This window comes from Nicrophorus vespilloides, unplaced genomic scaffold, assembly GCF_001412225.1.
Source record: "Nicrophorus vespilloides isolate i.1.1-1 unplaced genomic scaffold, Nicve_v1.0, whole genome shotgun sequence".
In the NCBI taxonomy this organism is placed as follows: Eukaryota; Metazoa; Arthropoda; class Insecta; order Coleoptera; family Silphidae; genus Nicrophorus; species Nicrophorus vespilloides.
In genome coordinates, this window is record NW_017100086.1 from 351551 (window position 1) to 371168 (window position 19618).

The 19618-nt window shown below is 36.4% G+C and overlaps 2 protein-coding genes across 2 annotated transcripts; one reads left to right on the forward strand and one right to left on the reverse strand.

Annotated features, from left to right (window-relative positions):
• Positions 1-2336: 2336 nt before the first annotated feature.
• LOC108567186 lies at positions 2337-9082 on the forward strand. Its single transcript, XM_017927515.1, has 14 exons — positions 2337-2554; positions 3684-3991; positions 4220-5877; positions 6437-6522; positions 6798-7130; positions 7182-7339; positions 7399-7539; positions 7602-7646; positions 7765-7871; positions 7986-8205; positions 8264-8399; positions 8458-8610; positions 8674-8840; positions 8898-9082. Exons 1-14 carry the CDS (start codon positions 2374-2376, stop codon positions 9045-9047), a joined length of 3843 nt encoding a protein of 1280 aa, XP_017783004.1. The 5' UTR covers positions 2337-2373; the 3' UTR covers positions 9048-9082.
• A 160-nt stretch (positions 9083-9242) lies between these two features.
• LOC108567254 (fatty acid synthase-like) lies at positions 9243-17206 on the reverse strand. The gene is made up of 20 exons (XM_017927613.1): positions 17133-17206; positions 16694-17069; positions 16346-16549; positions 16158-16287; positions 15949-16099; positions 15753-15895; positions 15344-15696; positions 15097-15288; positions 14274-15040; positions 13881-14223; positions 13565-13816; positions 12504-13503; positions 12313-12443; positions 12102-12258; positions 11404-12044; positions 11187-11342; positions 10373-11128; positions 10028-10319; positions 9716-9970; positions 9243-9654 (listed from the first exon to the last, which is right to left on the reverse strand). The coding sequence occupies exons 2-20, from the start codon at positions 17011-17013 to the stop codon at positions 9316-9318; spliced, it is 6582 nt and encodes a 2193-aa protein (XP_017783102.1). The 5' UTR covers positions 17014-17069; positions 17133-17206; the 3' UTR covers positions 9243-9315.
• Between the last annotated feature and the right edge of the window lie 2412 nt (positions 17207-19618).

The window sequence follows — 19618 nt, forward strand, 5'->3', positions numbered from 1 at the left end:
TCGGGGGGGAAACCGTGAGAAAATTAATTCGTGGACGATTCCATCTGTACGCACGCACCGAATATGATGGAAATAATGGTGCGTCTGGAGCTGGTGCTGCTGTCTCTGTAACTCGAACGAGATTTGATTAATTGCCGATTATTTTTTAATCGACCATTTTTGGGATTCTCCCATTCCTAATTGAATCTGATGATTTATGCGATCTGTCGCAATGATTAATATCGATCAGACAATGATAGAATGCTTTTGAAAGAAACAAATACAAAGAGAATGTTTTAATTATTTAATTGTAGTTTAGATGTTTGATGTTTCACTGCTTATGTTACGTATTAAATTTAAATAAAAATAATTAAATTATAAATTTTGTTAATAAATAGAAGAAAACATCAAATTATTTTGTTACTAAGTAATGTTCGTTTCTAAGAAACGTATAATGCGTAGTTACAAAAACAATAACAACCATGACTTTGCTATTTTTTAATTACTTGAAATATTTTGAAATTGTAATTATTATTGTACATTGATTTTGATTGGAAAATAATCAAATTTAATCAATTTAATACAATAAATTGATATTTACTGAAAGAAATTGAAGATGCAACTTGCTCGAGTCGAAATTATGTATATCATTAATGGTAATTGTTTTTTAAACGGAAATGATTACGCCACGGCTGAAGTTCACGATTACATTTAAATGATGCCAATTAACAAATCGCGCGCGCGCATCCAGTTTTACGTTCCTGCCAACTGAACTTTCGTTTAATTAGTTCTTTTTTCGCTACGGCTATTTTCGGTTGGCAGCATGTGCAATTCAAAAAGGATGGAATATAAAAAAAAATAAATAAATGATCAGACGAAGGAGAGGAGAGTGAGAGAGTTTCGTTTCACAGAAATAAAGTCTCCACAGGTCTCCACATCTGTGCGGAGCTGCCGTCTTGCATGGCTCGCTTTTCTTCTTTTTCTTCTTATTCGTTTTATTTGCAACCAGTCCTGACAACTTAGCACATGATCGCAATTTATAATGTCCATCAAATGTCGCGTCCTGTTCTCGTCCTCCTTCCACTGCAGGGAACGCGCCTGTTCTTGTTCCTTGTCCCACTCGAGCCTTATTTAAAAATGTTGTCCTCGCCATTTACCAGTAAAGAAACCAAATGCCACCGCGGATGCTGCCTGCCTGCCAGATACTTCGATATCAAAGATAGAACGACAGAAGAAGAAAGAAAAAACGCGAAGATCCGATGGAAAACAATCATGCCGCATTTTTCACGGGTTTCACATTCAGATCGCGCGTGTGATTCGATTCTGTAATTGAGGCCATCCATCGTTTACGAATCTTCTCCGGCTTAATTCAAACAGTCTCACGGATCGATCCCTAAAAGAAAAACTTACTTTCGTTAGTTTTATGAGATCAATAATTTAGCATTGTCATAACATAATAATAATAAAATACTTTCTGTGCATAATTATATTAACTATCTTTCAAGTTGGTTCTTATAAGTCTGCATAATCACACAATTAAGTTAGTTTATTACTTGATAAAATTTTATGACATAAAAAACAGAAATAAGGTGAAAATTTTCGGTGGGAGGGAGTATTTTTGTGAATTTAATTATGATGTTTCAATAGATTTCGTTGTCTTCATCGTTTTTATTGATTATGTTTATACTGTACGTAAATTAAGTGCATAATATTTGAATAGTTTATCTTCGTTTGTATCGAGGAGTTAAGTGTGATTGGTTACAGCATAGTAAGGATCTTGGGAGAGATTTAATTGCCAAATTCGTCCCTCTCGTTCTCCCCTCGATAGTAATTCATTATTAATTGTTATTGGCGCCAGAAGAGCGTATTGTTTCGAAGCCATCGAGATATTAATAAACGTCAACGTGGTTTTGCATGTAACGCCAAACCAGTCGAAATTTATGCTCGGAAAATAATCGAATTGCATTATAACAAACATCGAAGTCCACACGGTGATTTTCTTCGTGGGCGAGGTTTTATTGCGTCTAACGTTACGAAAATGTATATTGACGGCGAATTGCGAATTTACAAAAGAAAAATCCAGTGGGCGATAAGAAAAAACAAACAAACCTGAAAAAATGACATTAGCTTCGGTCGTTCTATTCATTATGTACATTGATAAGTGTCAAGAAAGTGGGCGTGCTTCTGAAAGACATGGTAGAAGAATCTTTCGAAAGTTTGATTTTCGTTTTTCCAACTTGAATATGTAATTAGAAACCGCGTGTCGTAACGCTAAATAATTTGCTTCTCTCTATATAAATAGATGCGACTGTAGATGCACTTAAAATATCAATTGTTTTCGATTAGACTAGGCTTGCTTGTTTAATAAAGTTGTTCGTTTCTCCTAATTTCAGAATGTGGTGGCTTCTGCTATCACTGATATGGTGGTGCGGAACGGCAGCAGTTCCGGCCCCGGGACCGGAAACGTCCGTCTGGACGTGTCCGGAGATCGACGATCAGCCCTTCGTCGAATGCAGCTGTGATATGCCACATACGTTACGATGTACTGGTAACGAGGACGCCCTTCAGTTTATAGGTAATTACTTAATTAATCTTATTTACTTAATTACTTATAATAGTATTACAAAAAAAAAGCTAGAGGTATATGTGAAATGTTATAGCCAAGTATTAACAATGTTCTAACGATTAGTTAAAACATTATGTACAGACCATTTCAAAGTATTTTATTAAGATGCGTACACACTATGCTATAATTGCAAGTTTCCAAACTGAAGTTACAATAAAATTGAATTATAACTGATGCAATTATTTTTTTTAATTCGATGATTCAAACTTTTTTTTTTCTTTCAATTTACAACAACCATAATTATACATGATAATAATCGTAAAGGATGTTACCGTCTTTAAATAAAATTAAAAATAATTATATGAACTTCCTTTTACATAAGATACAAATTAACAGATATTATACACATATATTAACAATTTGAATCTAAACTTTGCTTCTCGTTGCATATAATTAAATGATGATGGTGTATTCATTTATCCCTACTAATTATTTAATAAAATAATTTTTCGTTACTGTAGCGTTTGAAAATAAATTAATTAACTCTGTGTGTACGAACTGCTGGAAACACCTAATAAAATACTTAATCCCCCGTCGGCTTCCTCGCTGGGAATTTAATTTAGCCATCTTCCCTGGATGCTCCAACCCTCGCTATAGACAAAAAGGATTATAAATGTAGTAATATTAAAATAGGGCAGACGGCCTTTCGCTGCGGAGCGTGTGGCCCGTTATAAGGTAATCCTTGATTATGCAAAGCAAATGTTATGTATGTACACAATGTTCACTTCTATATTTTTTATACTTTTCAAGTATTGTAACAGAAAATGTTATCTACAGTTTATGAAAAATCATCTGCTATAATATGTCAATCATCATATAGATTCATATGTTCTATCAAGTAGCCAACGAATTTTTCACTTATATGTTATTAAAGATAAATATATCTTTAAAGAAAATCCACTTTATTAGATATTATTCTCATTTGATGATTACAAATATATAATTATAAAATATAATTTTATACAGAATACAAGTAAACTTCCATATTATTATAGTTTGTACATAGTACTTAAGTTGTGTATGTTTTGTCACCTTCGATATCGAATATTTATCCATATATTTTTTTTTATTTTTGTAGGGAAGAAACTAAAGTCTCTGAAGACGGCGTACGTATCGCTGCTGGATTGCACCGTGCAGAATGTGAGCAGCTTGCAGGGCTCGTTGCTCGAAGGTGTGGCCCTCCACGGTCTAGTCGTGTCTTCGGGCGAGCTGCGGGAGATCGCGCCCGGCGCCTTCCGAGGTTTGGCTGCTCCTCTTCAGGCGCTCGGTCTACCCAACAACCGTCTAACCGCTGTTCCCACGGCAGCACTCGAGAATCTACCGGAACTGGACAGATTGGATTTGTCCGGAAACCGGATGAAAGCAGTCGATGCGGATGCTTTTAAAGTAATTGAAACTGAAATTATTAATATTTACACAGGAACTAATTCAACGGTTACATAGTCATAATCAATTAAATTCATTTTTACATAAAGCAGTTAATATGATTGCATGCGAATCTATACCCGTTGCAACTTTTCAACATGCGAAATTAATTAGTTCGGATGAGTCACTTAATTACATTTCTATATTTACTAATAAGGTAACCAAATTTATATTTTTATTTCATTTCAGGGCCTTCACAACTTGTCCTTTATCGAGTTGAGCGATAACGCCTTAACTAGGATATCTCCTAATGCTTTCGGTTCAGCGAGACAGCTTCGCGTCCTTCGTCTTCGAGGGAATCGTTTGACCTTGCCCACAATCACAGGTCTCGTGGGTCTGAACACTGTGGAGGAACTTGATTTATCGTTGAATTCGCTAATTGGTCCTCTGGGGCCAAAAACGTTCCCAATGATGGGCAGCCTGAACAACCTGCAGATGGGATACAACGGTCTGAGTAGTTTGAGGATGGGTTCAATGAAGGGTTTGGGTAATCTCACATCGCTACTGCTGCCCCACAATCAAATCGACGTTCTAGAGGACAATGCGTTCATCAACTTAGGGAATCTGATGGTATTGGATTTGTCGCATAACAGGATCGTCGCTGTTAGTGGAGCGTCGTTGGCTCACCTGGTGAAGCTGGTGGAACTCAACTTGCGGCACAACTTTTTGAGGGCTTTGACCGCGGATCTGGTAGTGCCTCTGAGGAGTTTGAAGCGATTACATTTGGATGAGAATGATATCTCTATAGTGGCAAGCGATGCGCTGAAAGAGTCTGAGATTTTGACCAGATTAACGCTAGCCGAAAATCCGTTGAACTGCGATTGCAGTTTGGCGGAGTTCGCCATGTGGTTGGGCAACTCCAGTCTAGGAGTGGATGATAAAGGGAGCGCTGTTTGCGCGACTCCACCTCCTCTAGAAAATGGACTGCTGATGAACGTGTCATTGAAGGATTTGTTATGCGGAGAGGACGAAATCGAAGCGGCACCTGTGTCGGCTCCAATTAAGGACGGGATCAACTTGCAGAGCTTCAATTACGATGGGAGTAACGTGATCCTGCAGTGGAGCGTGGACAAGTCGGCAGCGCCGTATGGCTGTGACGCGATCTTCGTGTACGAGGAAGAAGGTCCCAGTGAAGTCCTCTTAGAGTCGATCCCTTTGAAGTGCAATTCCACGCAATCCCCAGATCCGAGAAGCCTGACAGTGACTGTTCCAAACTCGACTAATCTTCAGCCCGGTCACCGGTACAGGTACTGCATTGTACTTCTGGAATCGGAGTCCTACTCGGATGACCTGTCCGTAGTGTTAGGGTGCTCGGACGTCTTGCCTCTAGTACAAAATGTCCGCGTGCTGCCGCGGACGGACTTCTCATTGAAGTCACCACGCGTCATCTCCATACAAGCGAACTTGAGTAGCTACGGAAACTTAGCGATTAGTGTCAACGTCGTTCCCATGGCAACCTGCGAGGTGAACCTGGCCGTCTTGGAGCAGGGATCTCTACTATCGCAGAAGAGAGTGAACTGCTCTGATCCCAAATACACGTACGTCGGGTTGCAGAGGGGTCCGTACAGGGTGTGCGCTAATGTCGTCCCCGAATCGGGCAACAAACCCAGGTGCGTGACCGTGTACAAAGGAGAACCGCACGGGGGTGGCGGTATTACCGGTCTGGATGTAGCTTTCGTCACAGTCTTCCTGATACTATGTATCATGGTCGTAGCCCTCATCTGGGGCGTGCGGAAGGTTCTGCTCAGACCTAAATTGACTACGCATCAGTGCTTCATGCCACCCGAATTCGAAGATGAACAGCAACACAACAGATACGTGAAACTTCAGGCCACGACCAAACTCTGAGCCATCGATCTTCCCACTTCCCTGTTTCACGAACGAAAATACGTGCCATAAAGAACTTAATTATTCTCTAATTATTATTTGTAAATTATTAACCAAATCTAATTATTTGTACATAATATCATTAACGGAAAACATACTTAACACGGTGCTGAAATCGAGCAAATGAACTAATTTGATTAATTCCCAAAATCACTCACCCGCATAGTTTACTAATTTGTGTATAAAAAAAACGATAGATGATTTTTGATTGTATAATAGGATGAACACAAAACACAAAAACATAGACACACACACACATACATTATCTAACGCGCGCTTTTCCCCTATACGTTTTGTTATCATTTGTTTTGTTAGTACACTGCCTTTATTGTATTATTTTTATTATTATTGTGTTTATTATGATTACTATTATTATCGAAAAGGAAAATGAAATAAACCACTGGAAACATTGTTTTTAATCATTCTCGTCATTTAAAACATTCTCTCCACCACTTATCACATTCTTCGACAGGAAACGCAGATTCCGGCTGGTAAATCATATTGTGCATAACGAACCAGTTTAATTGCGAAAATGCTCTTAATTCTCGTGTTCATAGTATTGGTCGCAAATTGCGACGGAAAATTTTACAAAACAAACATTACAGGTATGTAATATTTTATCGCTACTTCATTGATTCTTATACCTATGACTTAGTTTTGTTAAATTATATCACAAGAAAAAACTCGTCTACTTGAGTGTCAATATTGAAATAGTTGTATATGTGTCATAATTGTGCGTATTTATAATTGTACGAAAAAATGTTCTACACTGAAGAAAATATGATTTATAATATAGTTACAATTACAATAAATCCAAACTTTATATTCAGTGTCAAAAATTCAATTCAATTACAAAAAAATCACGTAATTTTCTTTATAGATTTTAAAAAATGCCATGTATATTATTCACGGTTTGGTAGTCTGTATAAGGACTTCTTTCACATCAACGATCAGAATCAAAGTTCCGTGGACAACGAGACGCTCTTTGATTTCCATTTCTCGGTTTTGGCCATCCGAGATGCTCATATATTGCTGTCCCCGTCATCAGTTATATCAACCAAAGATCCCGTCTACGAGATTGTCATAGGTGCTGGGGGAAATTCATTTTCGGACATAAGAAGACAACAGAAGAGCCAAGTCAGAGCGTCTATCCGCAGAAATGGTTTGCTTTCTGGCATCGACGAAAGATCCTTCTGGATCCACGTATATAAAGGTAAACTAAAGTTTTGCAAGTAGTACATTGATTATAGCATAATTGTGTCAGATGGTACGATCAACGTGGGCATCGAGGGAGAAGAACTGCCATTTATAGCTTGGTTAGATCCGGATCCGCTTCCCATACAGGTCTTCAGCTTCGCCACTTTCGGAGACACCGAAGCCAAATGGTACTTCAATTGTCCAAGAGAGAACACAACCATTGAAGTATTTTCATCTGTTTGCATTAGTTTACATTTTGATGTTTCGTTTTTATTTTTGTTTAGGAAGTGAAACACGTGCTCACGGACGTAGAGCAATTGCGGAAGCAATTGTTAACTGATTACAATCCTTTTGTCAGGCCCGTCTACGATATTCAAAAAAAGACTGCGGTTTCCTTTAAATTCTCATCAAGTTTTATATCTTTGGTAAAATTATATTATTTAACACAAACATATCATTTATTAATGTATCGACGTGTTTGTTTAAGGATGAAATTAATTCTGTGATGAACGTTAAAGGAATTGTAGAAATGGTGCGTACTTATATAATTAATATTATACATTATAATACGATAAAACTTTTTGTATGAGAACATTAGAAACAGATAGAAATTGTAAATAATTTTAATGTTTTTTGATGATTTGTAATAGACATGGATGGATGAAAAAATTAGATGGGATCCTGAGGAATATGGAAATATCACCAATCTACACGTTCACCACGGAGAAGTGTGGAAGCCAGAGATTATTATATGGAAGTAAGTTTAATTAAAATAAACGTTTCTACTCAATTTAATATTTGAAATTATTTGTCCCACGTTTTTAATGTGATTATTGATTAGTATCATTATTGTGAATTTATGAATTTTCAGTTCGGAATCACCGGAGAAGATGTCTGCATTCCACAGTTCACTTGTGTCGGTGACTAATCAAGGAATAGTGAGATGGTCACCGTCAGTTGATGCTTACACCTTATGCGACATAAGCGATTTAAGTCAATGGCCCAAAGACATCCACAGTTGTGATTTGGTGATATCGTTCAGAAAGCCAACTGAAAGCTTACAAATTCAATATTCCAGCAGGAGCGACATAGTAAACAATACTGTAGTGCTATTAAGTCAACAAAACTTTTGAATGTTGATGTTTCTAGTTAGGGAAAGGGTTTGCGAATGGTTGGATGATTTTGGATGGCACCGCGACAACGGAACAGGACAAGCTTTATATAAGCATCAAGTTGCAGAGATCTTCGAATCTATACAAAGAAGCACTATTCACGCCTTACTGGGGTCGCTAAGAAGTTATTTCAATACAAACAAATATTCACTATTAATATTTCCGTTTCAGTGATTGCCACGATGGGACTATTAACATTCTGCGCATCACCAATTGGAAGCACCAAAATGACTTTCTGCTGCGTTCAGTTAATTCTAACTGTCGTAACTTTAATTGCCACGGCCTTATTAATCCCAGGACACCCCGGCAAATTGCCTTTTTTGGGTAAGGCGGAGAAAAAGCATACTTTAAACTTGTGAAATTGTAATTTGTACGGCATAATTGCAGTGTTCCTGTATAGCAAGGGTCTTGCGGATAGCGTAATCTGCGTGTTTCTGTCGGTGGTGGTCATCAATTTGGCTAGGAACGAGAAGTCAAGGAATCCCTCGCATTGCGTAACGACCGTGCTGAATTCCTATCTCTTGGAATGTCTGTGCCTCTTGCCCAAACTGGAGGTTCGAAATAGCGATGATCACTTTCATTGCGCATGATTACATTTTTGTTTCGTTTAGGTTGATATCACCTACAACAAGGTTGAGAAGAAACTGGAGCGAGAGACCAAAGTGCAAGAAACTTGGATGAAATTGGCCAACCTTATTGATCGCATCGCCTTTATCATTTACCTAATCTTGCATTTGACCATTTTTTTCATTAAATATTAATACCCAAAGAATATATAACATTTCAACCATTTAACTTAGTTACGTAAATAATTATAATATAATATAAAAAAAATAAATGACTTTGACTATATGACTATTTTAGACAACAAAATAATTCAGATTCATAGAAATTATTTATTTGAATTTTAATTATTATTTGATAAAAAACAAACAACTTATATACATATACAATTTATTATTTTCCACTAATAATACTTTCCCTACACTCCTAGCAATTCCATTATATTTTACTTTTTCGTAATTTAACTTAGAAAATTGTATTCAGTTCTTCATGTAATTTGCCATTTTCTAAAATGGTTCTGTGATCACCATCGAGGACAACGATTCTTACAGGTTGTTCACTCAGCTCGCCCAATTTGTAGTCTGCGGAAATATTTGCAACAGTGAGAATCGTCGGTTTGCACAATACGATTTCTGATTTAAGCTTCCCTTGGAATACTTTGTAAGTTTCCATAGATTTTACTAAATTCAAAATGACTTGACTCATTCGAATTACTACATTCTTAATCCTCGCAGAATCTTCAGGAAGAGCACTAATCGCAATCTGTTGGCGCTCTTTGAAGTCTTTAGCTGCGGCTATTGATTCCTGAAACAGAAAATAAACAAAATATATTACCTTTCAATATTCGAAAGTAAACAGCTCCTACTGATAATTCTATTATTGTTTCCGGTGAAGTAAATTGGGACATTAAAAGCAACATTAAGGTAGTTTCCAAATTGCTTGATTTGAATAAAAGTTCAAAGAAGTTGTTCATCAATTCTGGTGATCCATCTATTAATACGATTTTACCAGTTTTACCCATCTTTTCTAACCGATGAGCCATTTGCAAAGCGACGATGGTTCCATATGAATGAGCGACGAATTTAAAAGTTTTCGCTTTGGTTATTTTCTCACCTAAATCCTAAAACGAAATTATAATTTATTGCTTGGAATTAAAATTATTAGAAGAAAGTGTTACATTCAATAGTTTATCTACTAAATCTTCCACTTTGATAACATCTGTTGTAAAAGAGTATTGCAAACAAATTGATGGCTTCTTGATATTTTCGTTTACTTGGAGCATTCCTAAACAAGTGCTCTCGATTCCGGGGAAAACTAAAACAAAATCGTCGCTTGTCATTGCATTTTTGTACGGAATCAAAGATGACTCTAGATCTGTAGAATCCAGGAATTTATCTATCAATAATTTAAAGGAATCATTAATATTGGATGTGTTAATATGTCCCTTGGATTCATTCAACTCCAGTAATCTGAAATTACAATTATATTTTGAACACGAACATTTTAACATACGAATAATTACTTGTTGAATGTTAAATTCCTCATATCCTGAACCTGCATAAATATGTCGTAGTCCCTCTCCAAAGTCTGTTTAATCTCCACTGACATCATAGAATCCATGCCGAGTTCCGCCAATGTACTGTTCAAACTTATCGTTTTCAAGTCTCGTAAGCCAATAATGTTGAGAACCGCATCCACAACATTATCGGCGTTACCGAGGCCACTCTTCTCCGCTACAACCATACTCGATACAACTGCTTCGTTCTGATATAACAATTGATCCATAACTTCCAAGCAATTGGAGATTCGCTGCTGAAGTGTGCCACCAATAGCGATCTCACTTTGCTCTTTCTGCATGTCTGCAACTAATCCGACATCGCCGACTGCTCCCCATTGAATTGCGAGCGCCGGAAAACCGTCCTTCAAACGTGACTCGCAAATTCGTTCCATTACAGAGTTTGACATTCCATAATTGGTCTGGCTGGGGTTTCCCCTGCCGCACGAAACTGACGAGAAGACCACGAAATGTTTCAAGGTCTTCGATCGACGTGTGATCTTATCAAAGTGTCCTGTAGCTGTAGCTTTTGGTGACATGGAAATGTCGAAGTTCTGAACAGTTTGCTTTTCGAACATCGCATCTTTAAGAACAACGGCCAGATTAAATATGGCGCGCATAGGTGCCTCTGCTTCAGCGTTTCTCATAAGCGTTTCGCAGCCCTCGTACGTAGATATATCCTCAAGAGCGATGACCACTTTAACACCGTACGATCTCCAGATTCTGTAATGTAATAACATGCTTTGAATGATTTCAAAGACGCTGCTTTATTTATATTAACCTGATTCTATGTTGTTGGTAGCCTGTTTGAACTCCAGTTCTTGAAGATAAAACCAATATTTTTGCGCCCCTCAATACCAACCAATCTGCCAATTCCAAACCGAAACCTCCTAAACCTCCTAGGATGATGTAGGTTCCCTTTGGATCGCAATAGAATCTGAAAAAAAAAATCAATTTATTTAGTAAACTGGTGATCAATCGATAACAACTGTATTTACCTGGGTAAAACCATGTTCTCTTCCTCGTTCTTAATACGGGAAACAGTCTCATCTCTGATTTTTATAAGAACTTTACCCATGTGTTTGCCGGTTGACATGTACCTGAAGGATTCCTCGAGATTTTCTTTCTCAAATACCGTCGTAGATAGAGGTTTGACGAAACCAGCATTGATTCCCGCTGCAAATTCCTCGTATAATTGAGTTTTCAATGAGTCGGGAGCCATCAACATCAAGTCCAACATAATGCCATGGAATGTACAACTTTTCGCTGCCAAATCCAAAGTTAAGCGATTGTTACTCGCCAAATCGAACTTTCCTATTTCCAAGAAGCGGCCTCCTACTGTCAGACACCTTACAGACGCCACCTGTTTCTCTTCAGCTAACGAATTCAACACTAGATCTACACCTCGTCCGTCCGTTTCCCTGAACACCATCTGCTCGAAAGTCGTGTCCCTGGAGTTTCCTATTTGCGATTCCTTTAAGAACGGATAATGTTGGAGCAAATATTGCTTCTTTTCCATTGAGCCGACAGTCACGAAAATGTTGCAACTACAATGATGAGCGTAGTTTATAGCCGCCTGGCCAACCCCACCCGTTCCAGAATGAATCAACACGGATTCGCCTCTCTTTAATTTTCCTCTCTAAATTAACACAATTAAATAGTTTTTTTATCAATTATTATTTATAAACATTCTTGCCAATTTCATTGCGACGATGACTGTAAGGTAAACGACTGGTACGGTGGCTGCCTCTTCCAGACTCCATTGATCTGGAATCCTCCATGTCAGGAGAGGATCACATTCAATTATGTTTGATATAGCACCACCGCTTACAAAGCTCATAACTCTTTCACCGCTGAAATATAACGTTAAGTTACAAACCGGTAAAAATATTAAAAAATAATCTTACTTCTGTTTCTTCCCTGAATACTCAAAGCCCAAACAACATTCATGCGAAAGCCTATTTTTTGTTATACCATCAGCGGATACTTTACCGGAAGCTATCATCACATCTCTAAAATTGATTGCCGAATAGTAAATCTAAAATAATACGAATTTTCAAAATCGTAATCTAATATTCTTTTTTTTATTAGTAATTACTTCAATTAAATTGCTGTTGTTTAAAATGTCATCTTTCTGATAATATCCTTCGACCCAGGACCATGAGGACAAATCGCCAATGCTCAACACTTTCGCGTAGTAATGATTGCACTTACTGTAATCCTTTTTACCTACTTTGCTTAACAGTACATGTCTGTAGGTGCCCCAAGTGTTTCCTCTCAACACATTTATTGCCATACCTTTCTCCAGTTGCTTCTTAAAAAACGTCTTAGTATGGGCAAAGTTATTGTTTCCTTCCTGGATGAAAACGCAAGATAAATTGTGTTGGGAAACTTCTCGCCTCAAACAGTTAACTAAACCTAAAATGCCGTTCGCTGTGTCATTCTCACTGTACAGCAATACTTTTTTCCCAGTTTTCAAATGGTTTTGCAAATTTGGTAACCAGCTGTTAAAGTCGTTATTTACTTTTAAGCAAATAGGTTCTTGATACACTTCGGTTTTCTTTAAAAGATACATGAATTCTCCAGAAGGTAATTTATGTTTAGTCAAAATTGTTAAATTATCCGGATGTAATAATTCAGTTTTCTCTATGGATATTATGTAACCATCATCAGTAATGGTCGTAAGAGCATCTCTTGTATTTTTAGTGTCGCCCAATATATTAGAACCTACGTATATCAATGCGTTCTTTTCTTCTACCTTTTCCTGTAATATTTCAATACCTTTAACATTGTCGATATTCATATTGGTTTTAATAATTATATCCGATTGTATTAAAGGCAAATCCCCTAAAATATCTTGAATGTATTTGCTCACAGGTTGTAGAGATGAAGAGTTTTCGTTTAATCTTTCGACGATTTTTAACACATTCACCGACTTATTTTCTAATATTATATGAGTGTTAAGCCTTAAGGATGTTTCCATATTTACGTCGATATCATTTGCAACAAATTTATATGATTCAAGAACTGGACTGTAGGGCAGTTTCTTACGTTGAATTGCATTTGCATTCATTGTCCTGATTTCAATATTTTTTGATCTGGAACGAATATTTAATTGGCTATATGGTATAAGAATTACTTAAACAAAATAGATCTTACCTTACGATCATTCCATGCGAAGCTAATTCGACTGGTATATATTGTTTTTCCGCTCCCAAATCTTCGACTTGGTCCATATGAGCACGTCCGTTTATCACAAGACGATCCAATCCTGTTGGAACGTACAAACTTCGTGTGTCCTTTTGGACGATAAACAGCTGTAGCATGTTATCCAAAAATGTTATCCAATTGCCAGTCCATTCGATTAATGCATTATTTCCGCAAATTTCTTGGATGGCTGTAAATGGGCCCCTAATTAAATACAAACGCAGTTTGTTAAACACTACAACTAAAATTCACTGAAATTATAACTTACCTATAATTGTATCCTCTCAATCTTAGCTCTTTGTAGATATCCTTATGTTTAAGTAGCGGAAGATTTGCATCATTCGCTTTTCCTTCAAAAACGATGTCGGTATTTTTCACTTCTGATATTCTCCCGGTGACTACTGTGGCATTACTTTCAGATACCTCGAAATATCCACTTTTATGAAGAACTAAGTAGAGTGAAATATTTCCATCTTTTCCAAATGTTGTCGCCCTGTGGAACTTGACTTCTTCAAAGCACACATTAATATTTTCGAGAAGAAGTCGGTTGATTGAAGCGTAGAATTCCCAAATCTGAAATAAATAGCCGGTCGCGGGGAACAGTGTTCGCCCTTTAACAATGTATTAATATTTATAAATTTATATATATTAAATATATTACCATCGATGACGTGTCCTTTGTAAAACATCAAATCAATATTAATAATGGATATATTTATATATTTTTCTGGGTCATGCTTATTTTCTTTCGAATACAAAACAATTTTCATATCCTTGTCATGTTTCCACCTAATCAATGGAGAAAGCATTGGAGATCCTCGTCTGATCGGCCACTGAACCTTCGAATACAACTTGCTCCAATCTCCATCAATTCCCATCTCATATAGCCGACCGAAGTTAATAAGTATATCGTTTATCTTCAAACCTTGTTGAATCATTTTCAATATTTGAACATTCTCAATCATATTCACATCAAAATCCACACCCAATATTAGACCATCGCACCGATATTCTTTAAGTACCGATGGATTCAATATGTTGTATACAAAGTATTCAGCAGAACCATAATCAAAGATATTACTCTTAGGTGTCTGCACTATCGTTTTCTTCGCTATTTTCACTGGCAACACATCACTTAACTGTTGCACCATAATTCTAGGAAGATCAGTCTCTGATGTATTTTTTTCAACAAAAATGTTGGTAACCGTAGCTACCGACAATATAGTCTCTTTCAAGCTTAATACACCTGCGGCATAAGCGGCGGTGAATTCACCTAAAGATGTGCAATATATCGAGGTGATCACAATATTCAATGATTTCAATGTCTCTATCAAGCAATAATGTAGACATACGGTGGCAAAGACTGCGTTCCTTCCCAGCTTATAAATATCATCTGTAATTTCGTTCTTCTTCAACACGACCTTGAACCTAAAACATTTAATTACTTTCCTCTCATCAATGAATATGTAGAACGTGTAAATTACTGGTCTATTAAGTTAGCAAAAAAAGTTAATTTCTCCATTTCTTTTAATACGTTCACGTGGTAATCCTTGGTACCGCCCAAATACAAATGCAGATCCATCGGGTCGTTAGGTGAATATTTAAAAGAACTGTACAGTTCTCCGCTTGAGTCAATCAGTGAAAATCCCCTATATCCATTATTCAAAATTCGGTATCTATAAAAATCGAATCAGTTAAATAACAATCAATTTCGCCTCTTTTGAAATTTACTTGAAAAGATTGTGAAACATTGCAACTACGCCGTAGTCAAGTTTGGAAGTTTTGAAGAAATCCATATAAGATTGCATGGATTCGGCTATTCTTCCACTGTAACAAATCAATCTAGGTTGTTGATCATCGGATATTAGAGGACATTTGGAGGCCTCTGGTCTCTTGAGTAGGAGATGGGCATTTGCACCGCCAAAACCGAAACAGTTCAAAGCACATAAATTGCTATTCTGCGGCCACGGCGTCTTCTCCGTTATTATTTTTATTCTGCCAGATTCCAGACTCTTGATACTCTTTTTCGGATTGTCACAATGTATGTTAGGTGGTATAATTCCACTTTCCATTGCGTAAATGACCTAGTTCATAGTTTAATAGATTGTAGAATTGTAAATTTATGTAAATATTTATTTACTTTAATCAAAGAACAAAGCCCAGAGACGGGTTCTGTATGCCCAATGTTGCCCTTAATCGATCCAACGAGCAGTGGACTTTTCCTTCCGGCGCAACAGATTTTGTCGATGGCGTTCAACTCTTCAGGATCTCCAACTTTCGTGCCTTCAATTAGTTTCGAAATGTATTAATATATTGGTTGACTTTATGATATGTACCTGTTCCATGAGCTTCAATAAAAGCTAAACTGCTTGGATCGACGTCGCACTCTTCGTAAAGTTCTTTTAAAAGCATCATTTGATCAGCACTCGAAGGAAAGGTGATTCCTTGCTCCGTGTATCCATCCGCATTTACTTTACAATGCACAACCTGATAATACAATAATTGTTTGAATTATACTACCTTAATGTATGTACGACGTTTTTACCTCTGCGTAAATTCTTTTTGAGTGCATTTTCTTCTGCAATAGAACAACGACGATTGCTTCAGATCTTGTATAACCATCGGCATTCTCATCGAATGGTCTACAACCTGAACCCATATTCAGAACACCCAAACTAAACGTATAAGAACATGATGTTTCATGTTTGGCGCAAACAATGTCATTATACGTACCGAGCAAATTGTAAAGTTAGGAATGGATTCATGCATAAATTTGTACCTCCAACCAGAGCTTTATCGCATTTCCCATCGCGAATCGCCTTATAAGCTTCGTATAATGCAAACATACTGCTGCTACATGCCGTATCGCAGACCATCGATGGTCCAGTCAGTTGCAAAGCATAACTTATTCTTGACGCAAGCATTGATTTAAAACAACTATCGAAAATATTTCTTATTTAATATACACATATAATTATTTTTCATATATTTTAAGTATAATATGTTCTAGGGATAAAGTATCAATTGATTTCAAATTTCACCTGTATTATTTATATAAGAATTATTATTTTTTTTACTTACTTAGCAAGGACATATTGTTGTGGTATCATCCTTACAAAGAATTCCTTCTCTGCTTCTGAGAAACAGGATCCGATGAAAACTCCAGTTTTGGATCCTCTGATATCTTCAAGATTCATACCAGCATCGAAAATTGCTTCGTACGCTCTTTCCATTACCAACCAGATCAGTGGGTCCATTGCGTTTACTTGATTCTGATGCAATCCAAAAAAGCCCAAATCAAACTTATTAATGAAGTTAATTTTTCCAGCACATTTTGGAATTTCAGTGTGCGTGTGTTTCCAACGTCGATCATCATCATCGCAGAGATTCATTTTGTTCATTAAGTTTTCTTTGAAGTCATCCACATTGTTCGAGTTGGGAAAACGTCCGGATATACCTAATTAGATATTAAAAAAAAATATTAGTACTGCATTACAGCACGTTTTTAACGCACACATACCTGTAATCACGACCTCCTCGCCGGGTTTTGCATTGGCTAGACGTCTGCCTGCAGCGAGTCTTCTTGCACTGCTATCACCCATATTGATAATTGAGTACCTAGTTGTTTTTGTCACTTTTATATTATATACTGTCTCCATTTGATCCGGTTGACCCTAACCAATAATAGATATTGTCTGATTAAACAGAATTTATTATTGTTTCCATTATTGTCTTGAATATTTTAGTATTCTATGTTAATATTTACAACAATTTCAAAATTGAAACCAGTCAATTAATTATCATATGGATATATATTTCGATTATAACAGCTTTGAATACGAATTGTATATACAATAATTCGAGTGAAATAAATTTAAACAATATCTTATACAGCTTGCACAATAAAAATGTTTTTTTTAATTAATATAAGTCAAGTTGATTATTGGAATCCAAAAATAGTAATATAGTTCTTTTCCTGACTGTATAATAGTCTCATTAGTTAATAGAAAACGTTTGCATGATACATAAATTTATTTTTCAAACAATGCTTCAAGGTCTTCGGAGTTTGGTAGTTTTGGAAAAATCCATTCTTCCACTATACTCACTTATTCTATTTATTCATTTTAAAAAAAGATACATTTAGTTGCGGTGGCAATCGCAAGCCCGACAACCGAAAGACCGTCTATTGAAATCCCGACGTTTGAAATGCCGACTGTATCGAAATCTCGACAACCATAATCCCGACTATAATATCAAAATCCCGACTATATTAAAATCTCGATAACCATAATCCCGACTATATCGAAAATGTCTACAATAACATTTTTAAATTATTCTTTGTGACTTTTAAATTGTTATTCCATAATATTGTTATGTTATTTCATAATGTTAAGGTTTATTATGAATAATTCAACAAAATTAAATAAATTAATAATAATTTATTGTTATTAATAATAAAAGTGTAGCACAAAGTGACTACGCTCCGAAATAATTTAAAAATCTTATTGTAAAAATTTTCGATATAGTCGGGATTTTGATATAGTTGGAATTATGTTTGTCGAGATTTTGATATCGTCGGGATTTTGATACAGTCGGGATTTCAATAGACGGTCTTTCGGTTGTCGGGCTTGCGATATAGACCCAATTTAAAAATGTTATTGTAAACATTTTCGATATAGTCGGGATTATGTTTGTAGGAATTATAGTTGTCGAGATTCTGACACAGTCTGGATTATGGTTGTCAAGATTTTGATATAGTCGGTATTTCGATAAACGGTCTTTCTGTTGTCGGGCTTGCAATATAGACCCCTTAGCACCAAATAAAAATGCCGCTCGCCATATCGCCTTTATCACAGGTGTGTTATCTTGTGCCAAAATCCTACAAATATATTTTTGATAATACTCTCACGTCTAATGCTCAGTGGGACCACGCCGGCCTTCACATGTAGAGATTTGATGGGACTTGTACGTATCATACCAAGAGCAATCCTAATTGCCTGGTTTTGTATCCTATCAAGGGCTAAAATTTTATACTTTGCACAAAACGAGAAGATAAAACCAGAGTACTCCAATCTGCGAAATATTAAAATAGTTGCGGGGTCTGATCCCTTTTGATTCCCTTCTGATTCCTTTTTCCGTTAGTTGTCTATTCCATGAAAGTTTGCTATCTAGTCATACTTTCAGAAATCTTATCTCTTTCACCCATTCCACCTGTCGTCCCTCTAAATCAGCGGTCGGGGAACTTTTTTTAACCATTACCCCAAAATATTATTGCGTAAGTCGATATTACCCCCCCCCCATTCTGAATAGAAAACAATCAATGTAAATTTTAAATAAACATTATTTATTGAATTAATTTGCATTTACATATTTATAAAAAAAAATTACATGAAAATAGTAACAAATAGTAATAGACAAACAAAATAAAGTTCTTAAATTAGAACAAACAAAAATTAATTGAAAACTTTCCCCCTTCAGGTTTTGGAAAAATGATGTTGCTTCATGTTTGATATAATTACTTTAAAATTGGGACTTTTTGATCTAAGAGTAATTTGAATACAGTCTTCGGCGTTTAATCGATTTCTGTATTTCGTTTTTATGTTCATTAGAGTGGAAAAGCCTTGTTCACAAAGGTAGGTTGTTGCAAATGGCAGCAATTTTTTTACCGCCTCCTCATGAGCAATTTTGAACGCCTTTGCAGCCTTTGACAACCAAAGAGACGACAGATTTGCTTTGGTCTCAAATTGAATACAGTTTTGGATGGAAGTTCAAGAATTGTCTCTGCCAAACCTGGAGGTTCTTCTCAGTTCTTCTGGTATATTAGTAATTTCATATTTAAAAGGATCTACAACCCAATTCTCTGTACATCAAGATCTGAAAAGTAGTCAGAGAACCGCTCTCTGAGTTTGGTAAAATTTTACCCCATTTTGGGTAATTTACCCCGTTTACCCGACCGCTGCTCTAAATTGATAGGCGGCATGTAACTCGGTGTACTTCTGGAAAATA

Bases quoted from the DNA above. Each gene is read 5' to 3' on its own strand.
- LOC108567254 (XM_017927613.1), bottom strand. From the start codon at position 17,013: ATGAACAAAATGAATCTCTGCGATGATGATGATCGACGTTGGAAACAC. The intron at 15,041-15,096 runs GTAATTTACACG...TAAATGTTTTAG, and splicing joins TTTGCTAACTTAATAGACCA to GTTCAAGGTCGTGTTGAAGA. The intron at 9,971-10,027 runs GTAACACTTTCT...ATTTCGTTTTAG, and splicing joins TAGTAGATAAACTATTGAAT to GATTTAGGTGAGAAAATAAC.
- LOC108567186 (XM_017927515.1), top strand. From the start codon at position 2,374: ATGTGGTGGCTTCTGCTATCACTGATATGGTGGTGCGGAACGGCAGCA. The intron at 7,340-7,398 runs GTATTTTCATCT...ATTTTTGTTTAG, and splicing joins GAGAGAACACAACCATTGAA to GAAGTGAAACACGTGCTCAC. The intron at 8,400-8,457 runs GTCGCTAAGAAG...TTTCCGTTTCAG, and splicing joins ACTATTCACGCCTTACTGGG to TGATTGCCACGATGGGACTA.